We start from the raw sequence: 22141 nt of genomic DNA on the forward strand, positions 1-22141 counted from the left end.
TTTTCTCAACCTAGTGTCTGTTTCTGAAAGTAATGTCCATGGCCCACTGGTTTCAGACCAGGTACAATTACAGATTTCTGGATCCTATCGCAGAACTATTTACACTGGACTGTCTGGGAGTCTGCATTTGTTACGAGCGCCTTCAGGGGCTTCTTTGGCACACCACCGTTCAGACCTACTGCACTGCATTGCAAGCACCATGGAGAGGGAACCAGCTCCCTAATCCATTTTATCACTAGTACCTGCAATAAGCACTTGTTGAACTAAATTGTAATTATCAGGTTAATTTCTCCTCTGGCAGAGAAAATGAGGGTTTAGTTAGAGTAACTAGTCACTTTTCCCTTCCTCCCTCCTCCTTCCCTCCCTCCCTCCCTTCTTTCTTTTATTATTGTAGGAACTTGGGTAATATAAAACATACTAAAAGCATTGCCTTCTTCACCGGAACCTCTTAAATTAAATGTCTAACCATTGTGCTGTACACATGAAACTAATATAAAATAATATTGAACGTCAACTGTAATTGAAAAAAAATAAAAGCACTTTCATAGAGTTGATATATTGTCAGGGGAAGATGAAATAAAAAATAACATACATAAATAAATTATTTACTATGCTAGAAGGTGGTAGTTGCTATGGGAAAAAAAGTAGAGCAAGGTAAGGGATCAGGAGTGCCGGGGCAGTGGGAAGTGGGGGCAGGACATCCTGCAGGGTGATGGGGATGCTCACTAAGATAGGATCTAAGAGAAGACTTAAAGGAGGTGAGGGAATTGGCCAAGGGGATATTCCTCTCACTCGCCACCAATCCTGCTCATCCTCCTTTGCAGGTTTTAACCAAGACTTCTGAGAAATTTTAGACACTGTGGATACATGGCAGGAGCTCAGTAAATTTTGGCTGAATAAATAAAAATAGGATTTTGGAGAGAGAAACAATGTGGAGAAATGAAACTATGAAGTTCCTCTCAAAACAGGAAGAACAACCAAACAAATAAAGAACTATTTCAAATCATATGAAGACACCTAAAAATGGCCCTAGTAGCATTTGAGGGCTCTACACATGAAATACTAGAGCAAAAGCCCCCTCACAGAGCCAAGCGGCCTCCTGCTTAGCTAGGCCAGCCTCACCCATGCGGGGGCTCTGGTTCAACTGAGTGGTCCAGCCACCACCTTTCAGTATGGAAACCTAGCTTACATTTCCCAATATGCCAATCATAACAGTACTTGGATGGAGTGAAGTATACTTAAAAATTCTCCACGATAAAACATTTGGTGGTTTTGTTTTGCTTTTGTATTTTTTGGAACATATATAACTTCTTGTCTAAAGTATTTAAATAAAAGTTAATTGATTATGGTTAATTGATTATGATTAAGTTTACTGCTTGAATGTATTGATTTTAAGTCCTATGAAATCAATATACTTAAAGTTGTTAATTAGCAATGCTGAATTTAATGAACTAATATACTTAAGAAGCAATTAAAATATTTGTGGACATGACTTATATTAAAAATAATTAAGCTTTTTTTCTCTTTCATCAGTTTAAGTTTAAAAACTTTTTGTCATAATCTGTGATTTATAACTTTCAATCAAAGTAAGAGGACCAGAAAATACTCAAAGTAGCACCTCTTCTTTTCAAACATGCTACCACCTCATATATAATAAGGACAATAAGTCATCAGCTAGGTTCTCACAGAATGTAGAGCTACAAATTACTTTTAGAGATTACAGGCTAATTAAGGCCTTACTAGTCACCTATCCCTTAAAAAAAAAACCAAAAACAATTAATGAACCTGAGTCAAGGCAGCAAAGGTTAAATGATTTCTCTGGGGGTAAAAGAGCCAGTCAACGTGAAACAGGGCAGCCACTTCATTTTGATCTCAAGGACAGATCACATACATTTCACTGCACTGGACTGTAATACTTTAATACTTTCACATTTGGGGCCTTACATGCCTTTCGAAACACACACACATAGAATTAATAGCTCTATAAACTTAAGTAATCTATTTAAAATAAATATTTCTCCATAAGAATCTAGATTGCTTTTACTTATAAAATATCAGATACAAAGCAGGGGATTGGTTTATAGCAGGGATCCTCAAACTTTTTTTTTTTTTCCTTACTATTTCTTTTTTTTTTTTTAATATATTTTTTATTGATTAAGATATTACATATGTGTCCTTGTCCCCACGTTACCCTCTACCCCCCCCCCCCCCCCGCTCATGTCCTCACCCCCCCGTTGTCCATGTCCATTGGTTAGGTCTATATGCTTGCATATAAGTCCTTTGGTTGATCTTTCCCCCTTACCCCCACCCTCCCCTACCTTCCCTCCAAGTCCCGACAGTCCAATCAATGCCTCTCCGTCTCTGGATCAGTCCTTGTTCATCAGCTTATGTTGTTCATTATATTCCACAAATGAGTGAGATCATGTGGTATTTATCCGCTCTCCAGTTCCATCCATGCTGTGGCAAATGGTAAGAGTTCCTTTTTCTTCTTCCTCTTCTTAAAGAATACCTTTCAGCATTTCAGATAATGCTGGTTTGGTGGTGATGAACTCCTTTAGCTTTTTCTTATCCGTGAAGCTCTTTATCTGACCTTCTATTCTGAATGATAGCTTTGCTGGATAAAGTAATCTTGGTTGCAGGTTCTTGCTATTCATCACTTTGAATATTTCTTGCCAGTCTCTTCTGGCCTGCATGGTTTCTGTTGAGAAATCAGCTGACAGTCGTATGGGTACTCCCTTGTAGGTAACTGACTGTCTTTCTCTTGCTGCTTTTAAGATTCTCTCTTTATCTTTTGCTCTTGGCATTTTAATTATGATGTGTCTTGGTGTGGTCCTCCTTGGATTCCTTTTGTTTGGGGTTCTCTGCGCTTCCTGGACTTGTAAGTCCATTTCTTTCACCAGGTAGGGGAAGTTTTCTGTCATTATTTCTTCAAAAAGGTTTTCAATATCTTGCCCTCTCTCTCCTTCTGGTACCCCTATAATTCTGATGTTGGTACGCTTGAAGTTGTCCCAGAGGTTCCTTACACTATCTTCATATTTTTGGAATCTCTTTTCTTTTTTCTTTTTCGGTTGGGTATTTTTCGTTTCTTTGTATTTCAAATCTTTGACTTGATTCTTGGGATCCTCTTGTCTGCTGCTGGATCTCTGTAAATTATTCTTTATTTCAGTCAGTGTATGCTTAATTTCTAGTTGGTCCTTTTTCATGTCCTCCATGGTCTCACTATACTTATTGAGGGATTCATTAAATTTATCGGAGGTTTCCATAAAATTCTTGAAAAACCTTATAAACGTGGCCTTGAACTCTATATCCAATCGTTTGCTTTCCTCCATTTCTGCCATTTGTGACCTGTTTCTTTGTCTCCGCATTTTGGCAGCTTCCCTGTGTTGATAGAGTGGCCCTGTGCGCCAGGTGTCCTGTAGGGCCCAGTAGCTCAGCCTCCCCAGTTACCTGGGGTGGACACTCTTGGTGCACTCTTGGTGCCTTGGTTGTTGTAGAATCACTGGGAGGAATTGACCTCCAGGCCAATTGGCTGTGAGAATCAGCTGTGTCTAAAGTGGGAGAACTTCTGTGCTGAAGACACCCTTCTGGGGCAAGACTTGCTTCAGTGGGGCTTTGGTGCTCACTGAGTCTGCTCCCTGAGTGTGTCCCTTATGGATCTGAGGAGTTGCAGTCTGGATGGACCCCGTCTGACCACTGGGTACAGTGGCTCCTGGATCTAAGGAGGTGCTAATTCAGCCTCTGCCTGAGGCCACACAGCAGGAGCCACGAAGAGGCTCAGCTGTGAAGCAATGCAAGCCGCTGCGGGGCCTTGGGCCTTCTCTTGGAAGTTCCGGGTCTGCCTGGTTCGGCTGCAGTTAGGTACATTCACATGCAAAAGCCTCTGCCGCAGCCTGGGTGGGGCGGGGTCTCAGGGAGTCAAAGGGCGGAGGAAGCAGCTATGGCCGATTCTCCGCCCGGAGTCGCGGGTCTCAGTGTCCCGGTAACGGCTGCAAGCACCTCTGAGGGAAAGCCGCCCTCAAGTTCGCCCGCTGCCGGACAGACCAGCCTCTCCCCGTATGAGACCTGGGTCCCCAGAGACTTCCCGGAACCGGAGTTCAGAGCAGTCGGGAGCTTGTGATTCAAAAAGACAGCCGCGTCCTCAGGCGCCACCCCCTTTCCTCGCGCGCGCGGCCGTACCTCTGCACTTCACCTCCGCAGTGCCTCTGGCTCTCAGCGTGCTTTTCTTTCCTTCTAGTTGTAGAATTTACACTCAGCCAGCCCTCCTGTTGTTCTGGATGATGTTTGCTCAGTCCTTTGCGGTAATTTTCAATTGTTGTGTGAGGCGACAATTTCCCGGTGTTTACCTATGCCGCCATCTTAGTTTTTTTTTTTTTCGATCCTCAAACTTTTTAAACAGGGGGCCAGTTCACTGTCCCTCAGACTGTTGGAGGACCGGACTATAGTTTAAAAAAAAACCACTATGAACAAATTCCTATGCACACTGCACATATCTTATTTTGAAGTAAAAAAACAAAACGGGAACAAATACAATATTTGTATTTGCATGTGGCCCGCGGGCCATAGTTTGAGGACCCCTGGTTTATAAATTTCATTTTGTTTATTGTTAATCAGAACAGAATTAACCATGGATTCTGGTCTCTTCTATAGTTAACTTGAGGAAAATGAGAATGACATATACTCATGTACCTCAGATACAGGCAAAAAACCACCTTTTTTTGGTCACTAACAGGGAAAACACAAAACAAAGGATTCTTAAAGAATGGTAGTTTTCAGATCATGTTCCAGCTTTTTAGGGAAAAAAAGTATGAAGAAGACAAAAGTAACACCTTCTTTCTGTAACAGAAAGTCAGATTAGAAACATATTTAAAAATGTGAATAGAACCTCCAATGGGAACATCACAAAACTAAATAAAAGAGCACTGTGCATCCTCTTTAAAGAGTCCATCTGTGTGGTTCTTAGTTCCTTACTGATCAGAGAAGAGAAAAGTACGATGGCATTATTGGCACAGAGCTTTTTCTAATACTGTCAACTGCCTGGTAGTAGGCTTGAGTCCATTCACCACTTTTCAATTTTGATGTATGACATTTTACCAAAGCCACGTGACTTTTAAAAAGTTGCATTAACAGTCAGGGGTTTGGTCTTTTTTTAGAATTAAAAGAGTAAAAACCTATTACCTACATATAATCTGAAATCTGACTATTCAGACTTTTTACACTTTAAAAAGGCAATATTTAATGTAACTCCAAACAAAAGCCAAATCAGAATTGGCCAAGCATAAGAACATTATACAAACTATTTTCATAGTGTAGTTCTGTGTACAAGAATGACTGAAATTAAATTGTCTTATTTCTAGCCATTTTCTTCCATAAACAATAACAATCACAGATAAAAGGACTGCTTGCAACCTTACCAGAAATTTCTTGGGGGAACATTCTAGTCTTCAAAACAAACAGTATCTGTCAAATTCTTACTGCAAAATCTAAAATGTTAATCCATGTACTGTATTTCATTTGTAATAAGTCTTTGTGATAAGGTTAACATTTCAGCACATAACACAAATAAGAGAGCACCAAACAATGAAAATTACTCTGCTTATGTTTCCGTATTAGAATTTTATTTGCTAAAGGGTAAAAACAGATTTGCAAAATTCACAGTTAACTTAAAACAATAGTTTTAAACCTTTTATTCCTAGCCCTTACTGCCTTCAGGAAGGGAAGAACATCTGGTTATTTAAGGAACACAATATGTTCACATTTTCTATGACTTTTGTTTCTAATTGGATCTTAAAATTTTTTTGAATTTGAACAACTAGTTAGAACAATGTTTTTTAATCACTTCATATTTTTCAGACTGTCCTCCTTCTATCCCTCTACTTATTCAGTGTATGGTTTTTGGAAATCTGCTCAGTGGTTCTAATATGATAAAGACAAGGAAATAAGAATTAGGATTATGGCATAGAGCTAAGTATAGAAATCAAATTTATGGTGAACAGAGTACAGAATGCTACAAACAGGTATCTGACATCCAGTCTTTATATATAGCATACATTTTAAAAATTTTCATACAGTTCTTGGGCCACTTACATACCTGGCAGTTTCATTTATTACAGATACAAATAAATGTCTAATACAAATGAAGAATTGGGTGAGCAACAGCAGTAACTAGGATTCCACTATTTTTAAAACTAATGAAGCTATAGCTCTTGTTTGGAAAGGTGAGCAGAAGACCTGGGTTCAATTGCTGGCTCTGCCATTGAGCTGTGTGATCTTGAATAAGTTTTAAACTTCACCTTAATCCTCTGTGTTCATCTGCAGTAGGAGGGGCTGGATTAGACTCTCTAGGTTTTCTGCAGTTCCAAAATGTGACAGTCTAAATAAAGTAGATTAACTACATTCTTTATTATGTCTTCTTTGTTCCATAATATTTAAAAGTGGTAACAAGTTTTCAAATAATTCTGACACAGTAAATTAAGGAACCAGATGCTCTTTAAGTTCAAGTTGTAGGGTTAGCTTGCCATCTTGATAAAATAGCAGCTGACAAATATATAATTGGCTACAACTTCTGTTTAGAATGTAGATATGGGTTCCAGAAAAATGCTAGGTGAATGGGACACACCTAGATTAGAGTCAGTATTGGAAGAGGCTTAGCATTTGAGTCAGAATTCAATTCTACCCTTATTTTCTTAACACCAAGCAGTGCAGAACACAAAGCTAAATAAAAATAAAATAAAATAAAAAAGAACAGCATCATAAGGAGAAATAATTGAAAAAAAGTCAATAAGCAAATAGCTACAATACAAGGTGTTGTGAGGACTCATGTCCTATTTGACCCGGAGAATGGCTTTCTGGAGAAGGCAGATGGATATAGGAATCTCAGGAGAAGGTGAGTAGATGCAAGGTCATGGAGCCACTCTAGCTAGCTTGGAAGCTTACAAGGTTTTTTGGCCGTGGGAAAGCCATCTAACCTTAACTTCTCTGCACTGAGAAGCAATGAGGGAAGATAACCTGCTCTGCCTACCTCACAGCTTGTTGTGAGGGACCACATTGAGCCCATCAGAGTGCTTGGAAACTGAAAGAACATGGCCCTATTATTACAGTTTACAGGCCCATTATTTCCAAATGTCTGTTCAAATAAGAAATAGTTCCAAAAATATGAAGATAGTGTAAGGAACCTCTGGGACAACTTCAAGCGTACCAACATCAGAATTATAGGGGTACCAGAAGGAGAGAGAGGGCAAGATATTGAAAACCTTTTTGAAGAAATAATGACAGAAAACTTCCCCTACCTGGTGAAAGAAATGGACTTACAAGTCCAGGAAGCGCAGAGAACCCCAAACAAAAGGAATCCAAGGAGGACCACACCAAGACACATCATAATTAAAATGCCAAGAGCAAAAGATAAAGAGAGAATCTTAAAAGCAGCAAGAGAAAGACAGTCAGTTACCTACAAGGGAGTACCCATATGACTGTCAGCTGATTTCTCAACAGAAACCATGCAGGCCAGAAGAGACTGGCAAGAAAGAAATAGTTTCACTGTAAAGCCGGCATCACAGCTGATATAAAACAACTAAAGCTCAGTGTCTCAAGCTCTACTTGGCAGAGTCTGTTCTCAACTCAGCAACTTCACTGGGATTCAGGGGCAGCAGCATGACCAAGTGCTTTTCCGAGGCTGACAATGAACCCCTAAGCTCAGAGTTCCTTGTTTATTTTTTATATGATTGAGTCTGTCAGCAGCACTCAACACTACAGTAATGTGAAGCTGGGATATGAAAAGTGTACTTTCATGACTCAAATCTCATCTTTATACTAATTTACTTCATAGAGATTTGTGTGTTTATATACTTACTCTGATCAATTTGTATCAGGGATGATTCAAGTGTTGTGTTGTTGCTAATAATAGAAAACATTCAAGGCACTCTGATGTTTAGATTTTTATAGGATATGGGTGGGGTGTGAGCATCACCTTTCCCTCTATTTCCCCCCCTCAGCATAAATGGCTTCCTTTATGACTTTATAAGACATTAACTATACTCTAAACTCTGAAATCACTTGTGGATTTCTGTAATATATATATAAACTTCCTTTTTATTGTATCTTTATAGCACTGGACTAAATCCTGTTAGATCGTTAGAAGTCAGTTCTTATGGACAAAGGATGCTCTGGTTGGGTGGATCATTAGACACAATTGATTTCAACCACAAAAGAGAAGACCAATTCCTGCCCAATTTATTATGTCTCAGGAATATCAGTTTAAGATACTACATTTTGGACCATTATCTTAATCATGTTTTTACTTGGTAAGATCCTGAATGTAAAAGTAGGGGTTACCTTTTTATTAGATACTTACGCTATAAATTATTTTTTTCTCTTAAACCTTAGAAAGCATATTTGTTAATCCTTATAGAATGGCTTTATTATACTTGTATATTAGATATACTACATTATTGAGATAAAAGTATTCTATTAAAATCACAGATTACACTAATAACATTGACAGATTTATTGTATACAATTCTGCAATTAGAAGAGTGAATAATTCATAGTAAGAACAACCATAATTAGCTAGGGAAAAATGATCAAGATCAATAGATTTAGGTAACATATTCATTTCTACCTTCAATTAAACCAAGCAAATTACACAAGTAGATAATTCAAATAGTTATTTTTGAACTTTTCCCCACTCTGTATAACTCTAAGAATTCCTAATGCTGAGCAGACAGAATTTACCTTAAGTTTGTAGAGTAAAACTTATTGACCAGAAACCTCATTATTTTTTTAATGGATATTTTGTAATCTTGGTTATTTTTTACAAAAAAATATATACTTACACAAATTACATATAACACATATATGTAATAATATAAAATATGGAACTTTTGATTTTCATAGTCAGACTCTTAAACCTTACCAAAATAATTGCTATCTTATGTATCAGAGAAGCAATGGATTATATTTCTGATACTTAATGAAATTTTGTAGAAGGGAAATGATAAAATTATGTATTTCTGCAGAAAATGGATATAGGCACAAGGAAATGAATTATTTTAATCAATTAATAAATAGAGAATATACTCAAATGTTGAAGTCTACGACCAAAGAAAGGGCAGAAATCCCTTTGAATCAAAATGTATGTTGAACATGTTGAACATGGAGGCCCAAGTTGATCAGACAGAGCTTTGGCAATGGATCCACAAACAGACTGACTCAAAGACAGCTGGACAACTGCCAACAAGACTGTTGGTGATTCTGCCAAAGAGCCAAAGGCTGGGAATACCACCCAATGTCTGGCATTCTCCTATTCGTGTTTGAAGCTTTCTCTCTTACATTTCGTCCAATATTTTTGTTTGGCTCAAATGCATCAAAAATTCACAGATTTTTTTAGATCATTAAATGTTCTTATTTTCAAGAAATATAACATTAGTTGTAAAAGAGCACACTTTTTCTCCGAAGTGTAAAGACAATTTTGGTGACTTGCTTTAAAGTTCAACTAGAGAAATCAGCATTATAGTCTGTTGAAGTCTTTATTTTATTAGGCTACTCTTCACCCCCCAAATAAGAAATACATATTTATAATATGAAATAATTTAGTATTTCATAATTTCATAAGTTGCTATAGAACTGGTCCTTTTTCATAGCTCTGATGTCCTGGTCTTCACATGGCCCCTGAGGCTTTATTTGGATAGGCTGGCCCTCTGAGGGGTTCCAATGGTAATGAAGGTGGTGATAAAGAGAAGCAAGCTCATCTACTTTCTTGCATTCTGAGGAGGCAGGAGGACAGGACAACCTTTTAAGGGACAAGAGATGTGTGCTCCATTTAATTTGCTGCTCAGTTGCTAGGCAATGAGGTATATGAGTTTTGGCCTATAACTCTGGGCAAATTCTTTCATCAGACAATTCATCTGCCATTAGACAAATTCCCCATGAGGAATTCTTGGCATCATACAGAGACTCCAATTTTTCTGGAAAATGGGTATATCCTACTTGGGAAGCTTACCTTTGGATCTCGAAGGAACAGAGCCTTAAGGATCAGTGAGTGTACATCCCCAATCACTGGGTAATGCATTAGAAGGCCGAGACAGGTCTGGTAGTTACTAGAGATCACTAAATAAGAAGGAAAAAATAATTCAGAAGCAATATTTCTTCAGATGTTTGTATTACTGAGTAAAAATACAACAACAAGTCAAAGAAAGTAAACGAATAACTGCTTTGACAAACGGAAATGGGGAGAAGGGACCTTCACCCAATGGCCTCTGAGGCAACAAGCTGAACTGTTAACTGCAATCTAATGAACTAGCACGTAGCCTCAGGGAGTGCTGGAAGGAAAATCTTCAGACACAGATATGTGTGTGTGTTTACAATATAAATAATCTCTGGAAGCATGCATATTTACTGCCATTTACATGGCTGTGTTCAAATGTCTAGTTTTGCTGCTTAGAAATTACAAAAATATCATGAATGAGAAAGAACCAGTTTAAAATTTTCATAAAATACTTATCCTGATTTTATGCTTCATAACTTACATGTTACATGTATTCATTTTTATATATATACATACTAAAAATTATTATTATTTTTTTGTTTGTTTGTTTTTAAATCTTTATTGTTCAGATTATTACAGTTGTTCCTCTTTTTTCCCCCCATAGCTCCCCTCCACCTGGTTCCCACTCCACCCTCTGCCCTTACCCGCCCCTCCACTGTCCTCATCCATAGGTGTCCAGTCTCTTCCCACACCCCCACACCCCTTTCCCCCTGAGAATTGTCAGTCCACTCCCTTTCTATGCCCCTGATTCTATTATATTCACCAGTTTATTCTGTTCATCAGATTTTTTATTCACTTGATTTTTAGATTCACTTGATAGATATAAAAAAAATTTTTAAATGTATTTTCTTCCAATTATTTGTTTTTCTAAAGGTAACAAGAAATTTAGGGAAAATATCTAAGCAGTATTTCTGGGAGGAAGAATATCAAAATCTTCATAGATAAGCCTAACTGCGTGCCTTAGATTGTCATTTAATTTTTTTTCAAATCAACCTAATTATGGGCACAGTTATTAAACACATCTTTCAGGCAGGTCTATGTAAACTACTTCATTTCTTGGCCATCCATCAGCCACACTGTCACAGTCGGGCCCAGTAAGGATGCTCGTTTTGTGAGCCACACGGACACCCTCCACACCACTGTGAAGAAACTTTAGTTACAACTTCCTGTGGCTGCAACTAAACCCCTTTTATTAATCAGAGTAGTTAGTTGAGAAAGATTCCATAGGAAAACTGTGATTCAACAGAAACAACACAGATCACAAAATAAATGTTTGTGATCAGAAATACCATTGATTCTTAGATCCCCTCCCCCTTCTGTTGGAAACAGCATTTCTTGCTATACCTTCCCATCCCTCCCTCTGCCCATGAACACTGTGGGGAAAGGAGACAGGACTGGGCAAAATGAATAATTATAATCTATGTAAGGAACCACTTTATCATCTTCATTTCCGTTGCTGATCTGACAGCTTGTAATTTCATACATCTGCTTTCATTTGTAAAGCACTCACTTATCCTACCCTTTCTATATCTGTTCAGACTCTCCTTTTCTTATTTGTTCATTTTGTCATATTCATATTCAGTTACCTATTGTCCTTTTTTCTCTAGAATTCAAAAAGCTTGGATACTAAGAACAGTATAATGTTTTCATGTACAGTCTTCTTGGAGAGCTAACAAATAAATAAAACTTAGATAATCAATTCATTTTATAACTCATATTCTCCCAAAAGTTATAATGATTATATATTAGTAACTGACACAGGAAGTATTCTTGTATCTTTTGGAAATGGTTATGGCCTTGGGATTCAAAGATGTGGGTTTGAATCCCAGGACACCATTTGAAACTTTCATTAAAGTTTCCTGAAGATTAAATGACATAATCTATGTGACTGATTTATAGCAGCTGCTTAAAACCTGTTAAAGGTAACCTTTCTAAGCTTAAGTTTAGCCATCTGGAAAACAACTTTCTCATTTAAAAAAACAATATGCCTACCCTAACTGGTTTGGCTCAGTGGATAGAGTGTCGGCCTGCAGACTGAAAGGTCCCAGGTTCGATTCCGGTCAAGGGCATGTACCTTGGTTGCAGGCACATCCCCAGTAGGAGGTGTGCAGGAGACAGCTGATCGATGTTTCTCTCTCATCGATGTTTCTGACTCTCTATCCTTCTCCCTTCCTCTCTGTAAAAAATCAATAAAATATATTTAAAACAAAACAAAACTATATGCCTACCTCATTCAATTCAATGATTATTTGTTGAGTACCTAATCCATGGCAGGCCCTATGTTAGGAGGGGGATGCAGAGATGAGCAAAGCACATCCTTGCCCTGCAGAAATGTAAACTACAGGAGGGCAGATGTGCAACAATAAGAATTTATTACTACTACCATCACAAGATGACAATGAATTATTGAAGGCTTTCTGAGACCAGGCCCATTGCCAAGAACTTTATCTGCATTATTTCATTTAGTTTCTATGATAATCTTATTATAAGGGTACAAATATTATCCTTGTTTTACAGATGAGAAAAGTGATACTTGGAAAGGTTATGTCATTTGCCCAAATCGCATACCCCTTGGTGTATAAGGTCAGGTATAGTAAATATTTAGAAAGAGGCACAAATTCTCATATTTAGGTATAAAATAGCACATAAAACAAATAATCATGGTTTAAATATAAAACAAAAATTAAGAGCTAACAACAAAACCTTAAATTAAAGTTTTAACAATTTATTGTGCATCTCCACTGAAAATAAAGCTAATGAGTGTGTGAGTCTTGCAAGGTAACCAACCAGGCATGCAGAAGACATTAAATAAATGCAATGTGCTCTGAAAAAATATTTGTTGAGGGCTTACTACCTGGAGGAAAAAATACATAATTACTACATGCAGTGTCTCCAACTGTTTAAAAACTTTTACTATACTCACTTTCCCAGTTACAAAATGGCAACATACAAAATGGACTTCAAATGAACCAGACGACCAAGTGGGGGTGGGAAGTAAATCATAAGTAAAAACAAACCTTTCATTCCTTACACTCTGGGAGAAAGCCAAGTATAAAGCAGGGTCATATCCTTCTCCAAAGAGAGTGATTTTCACCCAGTGTTAAGACCCTCGTAAGATTCTGTCCTGGATGGTCCTCATTTCTCTATGAGCTTTTGGGCACACTAATATGAAACTTTTAAATTACTTTTTTGGAAGGAGTACAACTCAGAGCAGCCATTCTTTGTCTAGTAAACGACTTCACTTAATGATTTACACCTTTAAACATACAGTTTTGCCAACTGAAAGGCAGTAAGTAAGTATCAAGAGCAGAATTACTGGTGGCCGGGGTGCAAGCATTGGAGAAAGGACCCCAAGCGGCCCCTAAGGCAGGGGTGCTAAGAAGAAGTGGAGACATGGAGGGAGAAAAACAGGTGGAGGTCTTGCTTATAAAAAGGAGATTAGGAGTTTAAATTTTACTCCACATTTGTTAGCAGTCACTGAAAGACTAGACTATACGTAATGTGATCAGATCTTTCAGAAAGATTGACATTGGCACAGGGTGATCAGTGAGAGGGAGCAAAAGAGGGACAAGAGGCAGCAGGCAGGTTAAAAGAGCACACCTGAAGTAAGAATGGGAGGAGGAGTGTAATGGGCAAAAATACTGGAAAAATGGATAGGTCTTCGTATAAAATTAAGTTTGGGGAGTGTGTGCTTATGACAAAGAAACATAAAAGCAACAGCAGACAAGAAGAACTTAGTAAAAATATTAAAAAATTTATATAAAGCTAATTAAAGGGTAGAGCAACTTTTATTTCTTTGCGGAAGTTTGAAAGATAGCTTTTATTTTTACGAAAGTTATACATGTACTTTGTTTAAGGAGTCAAACTATTCTCTAAGTCTGGTTATAAAAACAGCCATTGCTGTCTCCTACCACATTTCCCACTCCCAGAAGCACTGGCTTTCTTTTAGCTGATTAAAAAAACATACCTTCCATATTGTGAAAAAAGAAGATGCTAATATTACTAGCTCTTATTTTAAATGTTATCAACTGATGCCCCATCGAAGAAGACAAAGCTTTAACAAAGTGTGTCCTTAGCACTGAAGCCCACCCTTGCACTGACCTCCACACCCCGCGGGCATTCTTTGTCTCTCCCCCCACTAAGTTATATCATAATGTCATTGAGATCAACTTTTATTAGAGTTTTCATTTTTATAACTAGGCAAATGTTAGCACAGTGCACCACAACTACCTTTCCTTTCTTGCACAGCCTCTGTCCTTTCCTGGAGTTTATAACAGTTTGTTTTTCATTTGCCTTGTATATGCATTTAACATTAAATTAACCTGAAATGCTCTCCTAGGCATATGAATCTCTTCAGTACTTTCCAAAATCTTAGGTATTTCATCAATTTCAAGAAGTTTCTCTTGAGGCCTCTGGCTTGCTCCCTCATCGTGGGATGTCCTTCACCTCTTGCCAGTGTTGTAATCCTTATTTCCTAAAGTAACTAGCTTATTCTTTCTTGCTTGATTCTCTCACCTGGTGGAGCAACATCCTCCAAATGTTTTATGCACAAAACATAAATTTATTGAAAGCTTCTCTGTTTGGAAGATTTTCCATTGGCAACTAACAGTTTGACTAGGTACAGAATTCTGGGTTGGAAATAACTTTTCCTTCAAACTGGGAGTACTGACTGCTGCAGAGCTTTCGGGTTTCCAGTTGCAAAGCCCCCAACCTTCTAATCCCTAATCCTTTATGTGACTTGTGTTTTCTTCTCCTCTCCACTAATTGTCTGTAAATCCATGATAATATACCTATTTTCATAATAGACCCTTTCATTTTAGAAATTCATGTTTTTCTGTTTAACTAGAAATTTCTAATTGTTTCTTTGATGATTTTCTCCCTTCTGTTTATTTTGTGTTTGTTGTTTCTTCTCTTTCTCTTTTAAAGAAATCTCATTTAGATGGAATCTCGTGGCCGGTCCTCTAATTTGCTTTCTTATTTTCTAACTCTGTTTTATGTGCTAGTTTCTGGGACACTTTTTCAATTTTATATTCCAGCCATCTGATTTTCATCATATTTCAATTTTCAATTACATTTTCCCTTTATGTATTTTCCTAGCTCTCTGAGAAGTTTTCTCCTCCCTGCGTAGTCTCTGTGTCCTCCAGGTTACTTTTAGCCTGGTTACTTGTTTAAATATCTGCTTTCACTTTGATGTTTTCCTCAAATGGTTGGTGTTTTTTGGCTACCTGCTCATGTTTAAGAATGAGGCAATGCCAAGGTAACTGGAAGGTAGCTACTTGTGCATAGAGGGATGGGTTTATCGTAGGTCATTTCTTGGGCAATTCATGAGCCTGGATTTTTAAGTCTTTTCCCTTAGACCAGTGGTTGGCAAACTGAGGCTCGCGAGCCACATGCGGCTCTTTGGCCCCTTGAATGTGGCTCTTCCACAAAATACCGACTTCTGCACATGGGCCACAAAGTTTCAATCGCACTGTACATGCGCGCCCACACATGGTATTTTGTGGAAGAGCCACACTCAAGGGGCCAAAGAGCTGCATGTGGCTCGCGAGCCCCAGTTTGCCAACCACTGCCTTAGACTGATTAGATTTCCCCAGAGAGGAGTCTCCCAAACCTCCTCCTGGAGGAAGACAGTCTGGCCTCAGTTCGGTGTTTTGCTATTTGAGATGGTAAAGAAGACCAAAGGGCTCAATATTCACTGAAACTGCTGGAGCCCCTAGTCCAGAGAACCTCTGTTTTAACATGTCCAGAGCATAAATCCTAGAGGTAAAGGCTATAGATCTGAGTACAACAGCTTCTTAAATAGATGTTCAACCAGTTCTTGTTTGTTTGTTTTTGTTTTAGTCTTCACTCTTTCCCTCCTCCTACCAATTTCCAATTTTCAGAGGTTCTTAGCACTGCAAATGTCTACACTTTTCGGAATGTTATGGGTTATTTCTTTGCTTTGCCCATTATCACTTTTGTATTTAGTTACCATGGATCTGCTAAATCAGTTATCACTGCTCCATCTTTTCCTGCTTCCAAAATTGCTGTAATCTCCTTCCTAAGTCTCTGTGTCTTGTGGGTTTATGCTATTTTAATGGGATTTTAGGAGCAATGGAGGTAAATGTAACATAGTTGGCAGTTAGACAGACGTGAGCAGAGTAGGAATGATAAGCCAGGTACAGAAAGTCACCACGGTGAAAAGCCCCGCATGCTGAGCAATGGGCAATTGTAAGATAGGACCTTACCCCCATGGTGACCTTTCCTCTTCTAGCATATCTCTGGTCATGCGATTCAGACCGTTCCCTGACCTCTCCTCCCCAGGCATGTTGCTAGTCATGTGGTAGACACCCTTAGAGTTGGAACAAAGGGTCCTTCATACAAGCCCGTGCACAACCACTCCCTTAAGCATTAAGTCCTCAGGACAATGAGGTTCTGACTTGCATCAAATATTCTTAAAAACAAAACCTCGGGCCTATTGACTCCAGAGACAGAGTTTAGATCAAACTAACTTCTAGGTCTCAGTTGTGTTTCAACTCCAGGCCCAGAAAAGCAGTAAGACCAGGTGAGGTGATGCCATGGCTGATATCAGGACCCACTGTGACAACTAATGATTCTCTGACCAAAATAGTAGATACCATGACCCTGCAAGGACACATCTGGAAAGCTGATAAATATTCTACTGGGATTCTCCCGAGACTCCAGATAAAAGTCCTTAAAATGAAGGACCATCCCCCGACCCCTTGCACACCCTTGCCTCTTCCCACCTCCTTTCCCCAGAGTGCTCTCTTTCTCTCTCTCTTGAGCATGCCCACACCTTTCCCCACTTTCTCTTCCCTCAAGGTACCTTTGCTTTCTTTCCCCTGAGCTCCAAGGGCCATTTTTTTTGCCTTTGTAATTTGTTTCCTAAGCCCACACAGCCCAGCTGGCTCTCTTCTTTCACAACTCATGTCTTGTACCTCTGTGACTTTCTAAATAAACTTCTGCTTGTATCTGGGCCTAGGCTCTGAATTCTTTCATAGCCCAAAACTCAAGGATCAAGGTCTAACATCTGGTGCAATTCACTGTTAACAAATGCATCTCATATCTGATATCCTCAATCACTTCTTTTACAATGTTTCTACTCAGCACCTAGGCAGGTGAATTAAAGGGGAAGAATGTAGGTAGGAGGCAATTGGGTGGATAAACTTGCAAAAGCAAATAGTCAGAAAGCCCAAGATTACCATCTCCTTTTCTCTAATCATCAAAGAGAACAGCTCCAGTCAACGTGCAAGACTGTTCACATTCTCTTTTGGAAGCAACAGATGGACATGGCATCTTGAGCATTCCTGGGTAAGATTACAGTGGCACATTAATTTTGTAGCTCTGGGTTCTTGGGCCTTTGAACTCTGGGACTTAGACCATCGCCCCCCTGGTTCTTAGGCCTTCAGACTTGGATTGAATTACACTATTGGCATTCCTGGTTCTCCAGCTTGCAGATGGCCTATTGTGGGACTTCTAGGCCTCCATAATTATGTAAGCCAATTCATAGAACAAATCTTCTCATATACATGATTCATTTTCTCTGGAAAGCCCCAATACGAAAGTCTTCACCTGACAGGCCTCACAGGGGAAAACTGTGCTCCCCACACCAGATGGTGCACAGCCAGCACATTGTGGTCTCTCAAAGGAGCTGCAATCAAGGTCTAAGGACAAAGTAGCTGGTCATGAGATCTTTCACAGGTTTCTATCCTACTCCTAGTGCTTTCATCCCTAGACTTCTTTATCTGAGGCTTTGGTAGAGATCTTCACAAGCACCTTTTGCCAATACCTCTTACAGGGGTAGGAGACGGGAATTCTGAAGATACCTTTCCTCATTTGACTTAGTACCAGTATTTTTTTCACTCCTAGCACCCTGCTCTGATACCCCCACCACCTCGAGGTTCATAAAACTGCCAAAGTCTTTTGTTCAGTGCTTCCTAAACAGTGAGACAACCTCGCATCTGTGCTGATCCACTTGATCTTTGACCAGTGTGCCGTTTCATGGGTGAAATGGAACAGAGGGAATTTCCATTTTCTCCAGAGTTTGACCCTTGCTTATACCACCTTAGTAAGTGATTAGAGGCTTAACCTTTCACTTTTGACTTGTTGCTTTAATTAGCTACTCGGACACCTAACAGCTCAGCTCTTTCCCGCCCAGCCAAGCTGAGCTCCTGGCATTTACCATATAATCAAGCAATTGTGCTCCTTGGTATTTACCCAATTGTAATGAAAACTTGTAGCCACACAAAAAATTGCACACTGATATTTACAGCAGCCTATTCATAGCTGCCAAAACTTGGAAGCAACCAAGATAGCCTTTAGAAAGTAAGTGGATAAATAAACTCTGATATATCCAGACAATGGAATATTATTCAACACTAAAAAGAAACCAGCTATGAAACCTTGAAAAGACATGGAGATAAATGCATCTTACTAAGTGAAAGAATTTAACCTGAAAGGCTACATATGGTATGAGTTCAACTATATGAAATTCTGGAAAAAGTAAAACTATGGAGACAATGAGAAGTTCTGTAATTGGGCTAGAGGGAGGGAGGAATGGATGAACAGCCAGAGCACAGACGATTTTTAAGGACAGAGAAACTACTCTGTATGACACTATAATGGTGGGTGCATGTCATCATACATTTATCCAAACTCACAGAATGTACAACCATCAGGAATGAGCCATGAGGTAAACTATGGCCCTTAGGTGATTATGATATATCAAGGTAGTTTCACTTACTGTAACAAATGTAATACTGTGGTGAGGCATGTTGCTGGGGTTGGCTGTGTGTATGTGGGGTCCAAGGAGTGTAAGGGAACTCTGTATTTTTCTCTGTGAATCTAAAAATTCTCTAAAAATAAGTCTATTTTAAAAAATCTAAACATAAAAAAATAAGACAATGAGCTTTATCAGCCTACCTCAGTGAAATTTTCAAAGATTTTTAAACTAAAGTATAAAGTGATATGTTATTTGAAACTCAAAGGGTACATTAATATTCATACCTGAGATGGTCTTAAAGTCGAGTGGCAATATTTAATGTCCAAGAGGGAGGAGAGCCGGCAGTCGGGAAGTGCTAAAACATTCCTTCAAAAATCTGATTGTGCTTTGATAAACACTCTGTAACTCATGACCATGAGATTAAGTCTTTGTTTCCAGAAAAGACAAGTAAATGCAATCTGTAGTTGAAATAAACTGCATTTTGACATCAGTATAATGTTGAACATGCTCTTAATGAGAAAACAGAGACACAGAAATTCTGGGGTAGGGCAGATGGAAGCACTGGCAGATAGACAGGTAGTGGCTGAAGAGTAAATGGAGATTTAAAATGAAATAAAAAGGAACAATGTTTTAAACCACTAAGAGAACACAACTGTCACACCAGAACAGGCCAAGAAATGACTGAAGACTCCCCTATAGAAAAATGAGGAAATCTAAAGTTTTGTAACATGATTATGCTGGCTGAAAAAAACAAGGGTACAAGTGCCAAGAAGGGAACTTTTTCATTTCCAAAGTGTTCAGGGAGGTGGTAAATTAAACAAGACAACAAACATTTATTTGAGAAATACTTTCTGGTTAGAAAATTCTACAATGAAATGAATTTGAATACAGTGTTTAGGCTGCTAATACAATTAATACAAGACAAATAAAAGGTATGTTACATTGTAAATTAGAGAAAATGTTTTTCTTTGATACTAATCAAAAACAAAAATTTAAATCAATAAAAAGATGTGAAAAAATTTATGCTTACTTTAAAAAGCAGACAATGCTTTCTTTAACAAAGCCATGCTAAAGTGTATTAAACAATCACTACTTAGTTGAGTGGGTATTCTAAGAGTGTTTGGGCATCTGTTCCCTCAATAATCACTATACCCGAATCCATGACCCCCACCCCCAGGTGTCTAGAGTACTCGTCTGTCTGAGATTGCCCCAAATACATGAAGAACTTCAGACGCTCTAAAAAACAGGGAAGAATTATAAGAGGGGGCTCTGATCCAAAGGACTTGCAATCTAGTTGAGAAGATGGGACTAATATGCACAATAAGGAACAAGAAAAAGATGGAGTTAATGAAATGTTACCTTGAATGGTACTGATTAAAATCTTATAGGACTGCAAAAGTGAGAGATCGATGAAAGCTAGATTAATTGGGGATGGTTTGGGAAAAAGCTACCTTGCCTTAGACCTGAAAATAGGAGCAATACTTAAGTAGGTAGGGCCAGGGGAAGCAGGGAATCACATGTGTAATTTATAGCATGAAATAAACCAATAAAAAAAGTATGATGAGAGTATGGCTATTAATAAACCTTTACAGGACTAATAGCTTTCAGTGACAGCTGGAATCCTTGTCATTTCTTGGCTTGCAGATGCATCACTCCAATCTCTGCCTCTGTTTTCATATGGCATTGTTCTCCCTATGTGTCTTCACATCATCCTTTCTCTGTGCATATATGTCCACATTCTTTTCTTCTTATAAGGACACTAGTCATAGGGAAGTAGAAGTCCATCCTACTCCAGTGATATATTTTAACTAATTACATCTGCAACCACCTATTTCCAAATAATGTTATATCCTGAGGCACTAGGGGTTAGATTAGAACTTCAACATATACCTTGGGAGATATAATTAAACCCATAAAAGGCCTAATTATCTCTCCTTATAAAATAAAGATTTGGGAACAGATATAGTAAATCTTAACCATTTTTTTAGGTTACATATTCCTTTGAGAAGATGATGAATTGTATATCCTTGGCCCAGGGAAATGCACACCTACACAATATATTGCACAGTATCAGGAAGATCACAGGCACTTTGAAGCCCTCTATTGAACTCCTAGGAGGTATGGATCCGAAGTAAGGAATGCCAACATTGAAGGAAGACTCTTTTAGTTTTACAAAGTGCATCATTCTTTGAGCTACAAACATATCACCTACAGCTGCAAAAAAACATCTGCAGAGCCCAAGGTCACCACCACCCTGGATGCCCCAGCAGGGCTTCATGAGTCAGAATCAAGCAAGATGGAATAAAAACTTGACACCAATGTTCCAGGTGAAGTGTTGAGGCTGGCAAGTTGTCCACCTTCCTCTTGTTCTTGGTCCTGGCTGAAAATGTAAGCTCATTTAATTAGCACACTCCTCCCATGTGTTCTACTCAATCCTGTTCTGTGTCTGCTTCCTGCTACTCCCCACCCTCTCAATCTTTTTCTCTAAAGAACAATGCCTTTCCCTCCCAGACTAACCTTCCTTCCTTGAGTCATTGCTGCCCTGGCAACCTCCAGTGGTAGGGGTAGGGCCACCACCTTGCTCCCTTACTCTATTTCTAAACCATTGCTTCCTATCTTTCCATAAAAACACCTTTCCTCTGAAGTCCATGCCACACATGTCTACCTCCATCAAGCCTCTACATAATTGTTAGCTATGCGCTATGATGGCTGACAGGTAGTAGGCACTCCATAAACACTGGCTGAATGAATGGTTAATTCTTTGAGTAAATAATTGATTGAATAAAAGCTGTTTTCTTGGTCACTCTTCTGCATTTATGTGAGACTTTCGCTGCTTCACTCACTATGCTTCTTTCTACATCTTTTCCTGTCAGGTGAATGAATTGTCCATCGAGGACCAAACAAGAATCCCAGTCCCCTCACAATCTCTTGATCTCCTCAGTGATACTTTCTCCTTTAGTACCTTCAACCATTCTGCTCATACGCAGAACTGCTCCATATCCTCTTGTTTGACCATGACCTCTGATTTTAGCTCTCATACCCGACCTCTAATCCCTTGATACTCTTGATTTCCCCATAGTCTTTTCCTGGCCATGTTTCCCTCCCTAAACAGCCTAAATCACTCTCTTAAAATGCAATCAGCACCCTCCATTCTCCTTCCTCCCTTCAGATCTACCTAATTCATTTGGATGTGGCCTTAACTGGAGCCTGAATTATGATATCCCTCTTTTGAATCTTGCCTGGAGTGCTGAGCATAGCTGAGAAGAAACATAACCTGAGTCCTGGTGCTACCGCCCACTGTTTTTCTCTGTAGGGTCTTTGACAGCTAGACCAGGCTTGTTCTCGTTCTTGATTAGCCATCTCTCCCACACTTCCCAGTC

General features: G+C 38.9%; 1 protein-coding gene across 7 annotated transcripts in view; it reads right to left on the reverse strand.

The window, feature by feature from the left end:
- The window catches only part of TBC1D5 (TBC1 domain family member 5), a 450518-nt gene that overhangs the window by 84588 nt on the left and 343789 nt on the right, over nt 1-22141 (reverse strand). For all 7 annotated transcript variants that reach the window (XM_036332709.1, XM_036332707.1, XM_036332712.1 and 4 more), the window contains one exon: nt 9995-10101. In XM_036332709.1, coding sequence (XP_036188602.1) covers nt 9995-10101 — 107 coding nt within the window. The remainder of the gene's footprint in view (nt 1-9994; nt 10102-22141) is intronic.

This window comes from Myotis myotis, unplaced genomic scaffold, assembly GCF_014108235.1.
Source record: "Myotis myotis isolate mMyoMyo1 unplaced genomic scaffold, mMyoMyo1.p scaffold_m19_p_13, whole genome shotgun sequence".
Lineage (NCBI taxonomy): Eukaryota > Metazoa > Chordata > Mammalia > Chiroptera > Vespertilionidae > Myotis > Myotis myotis.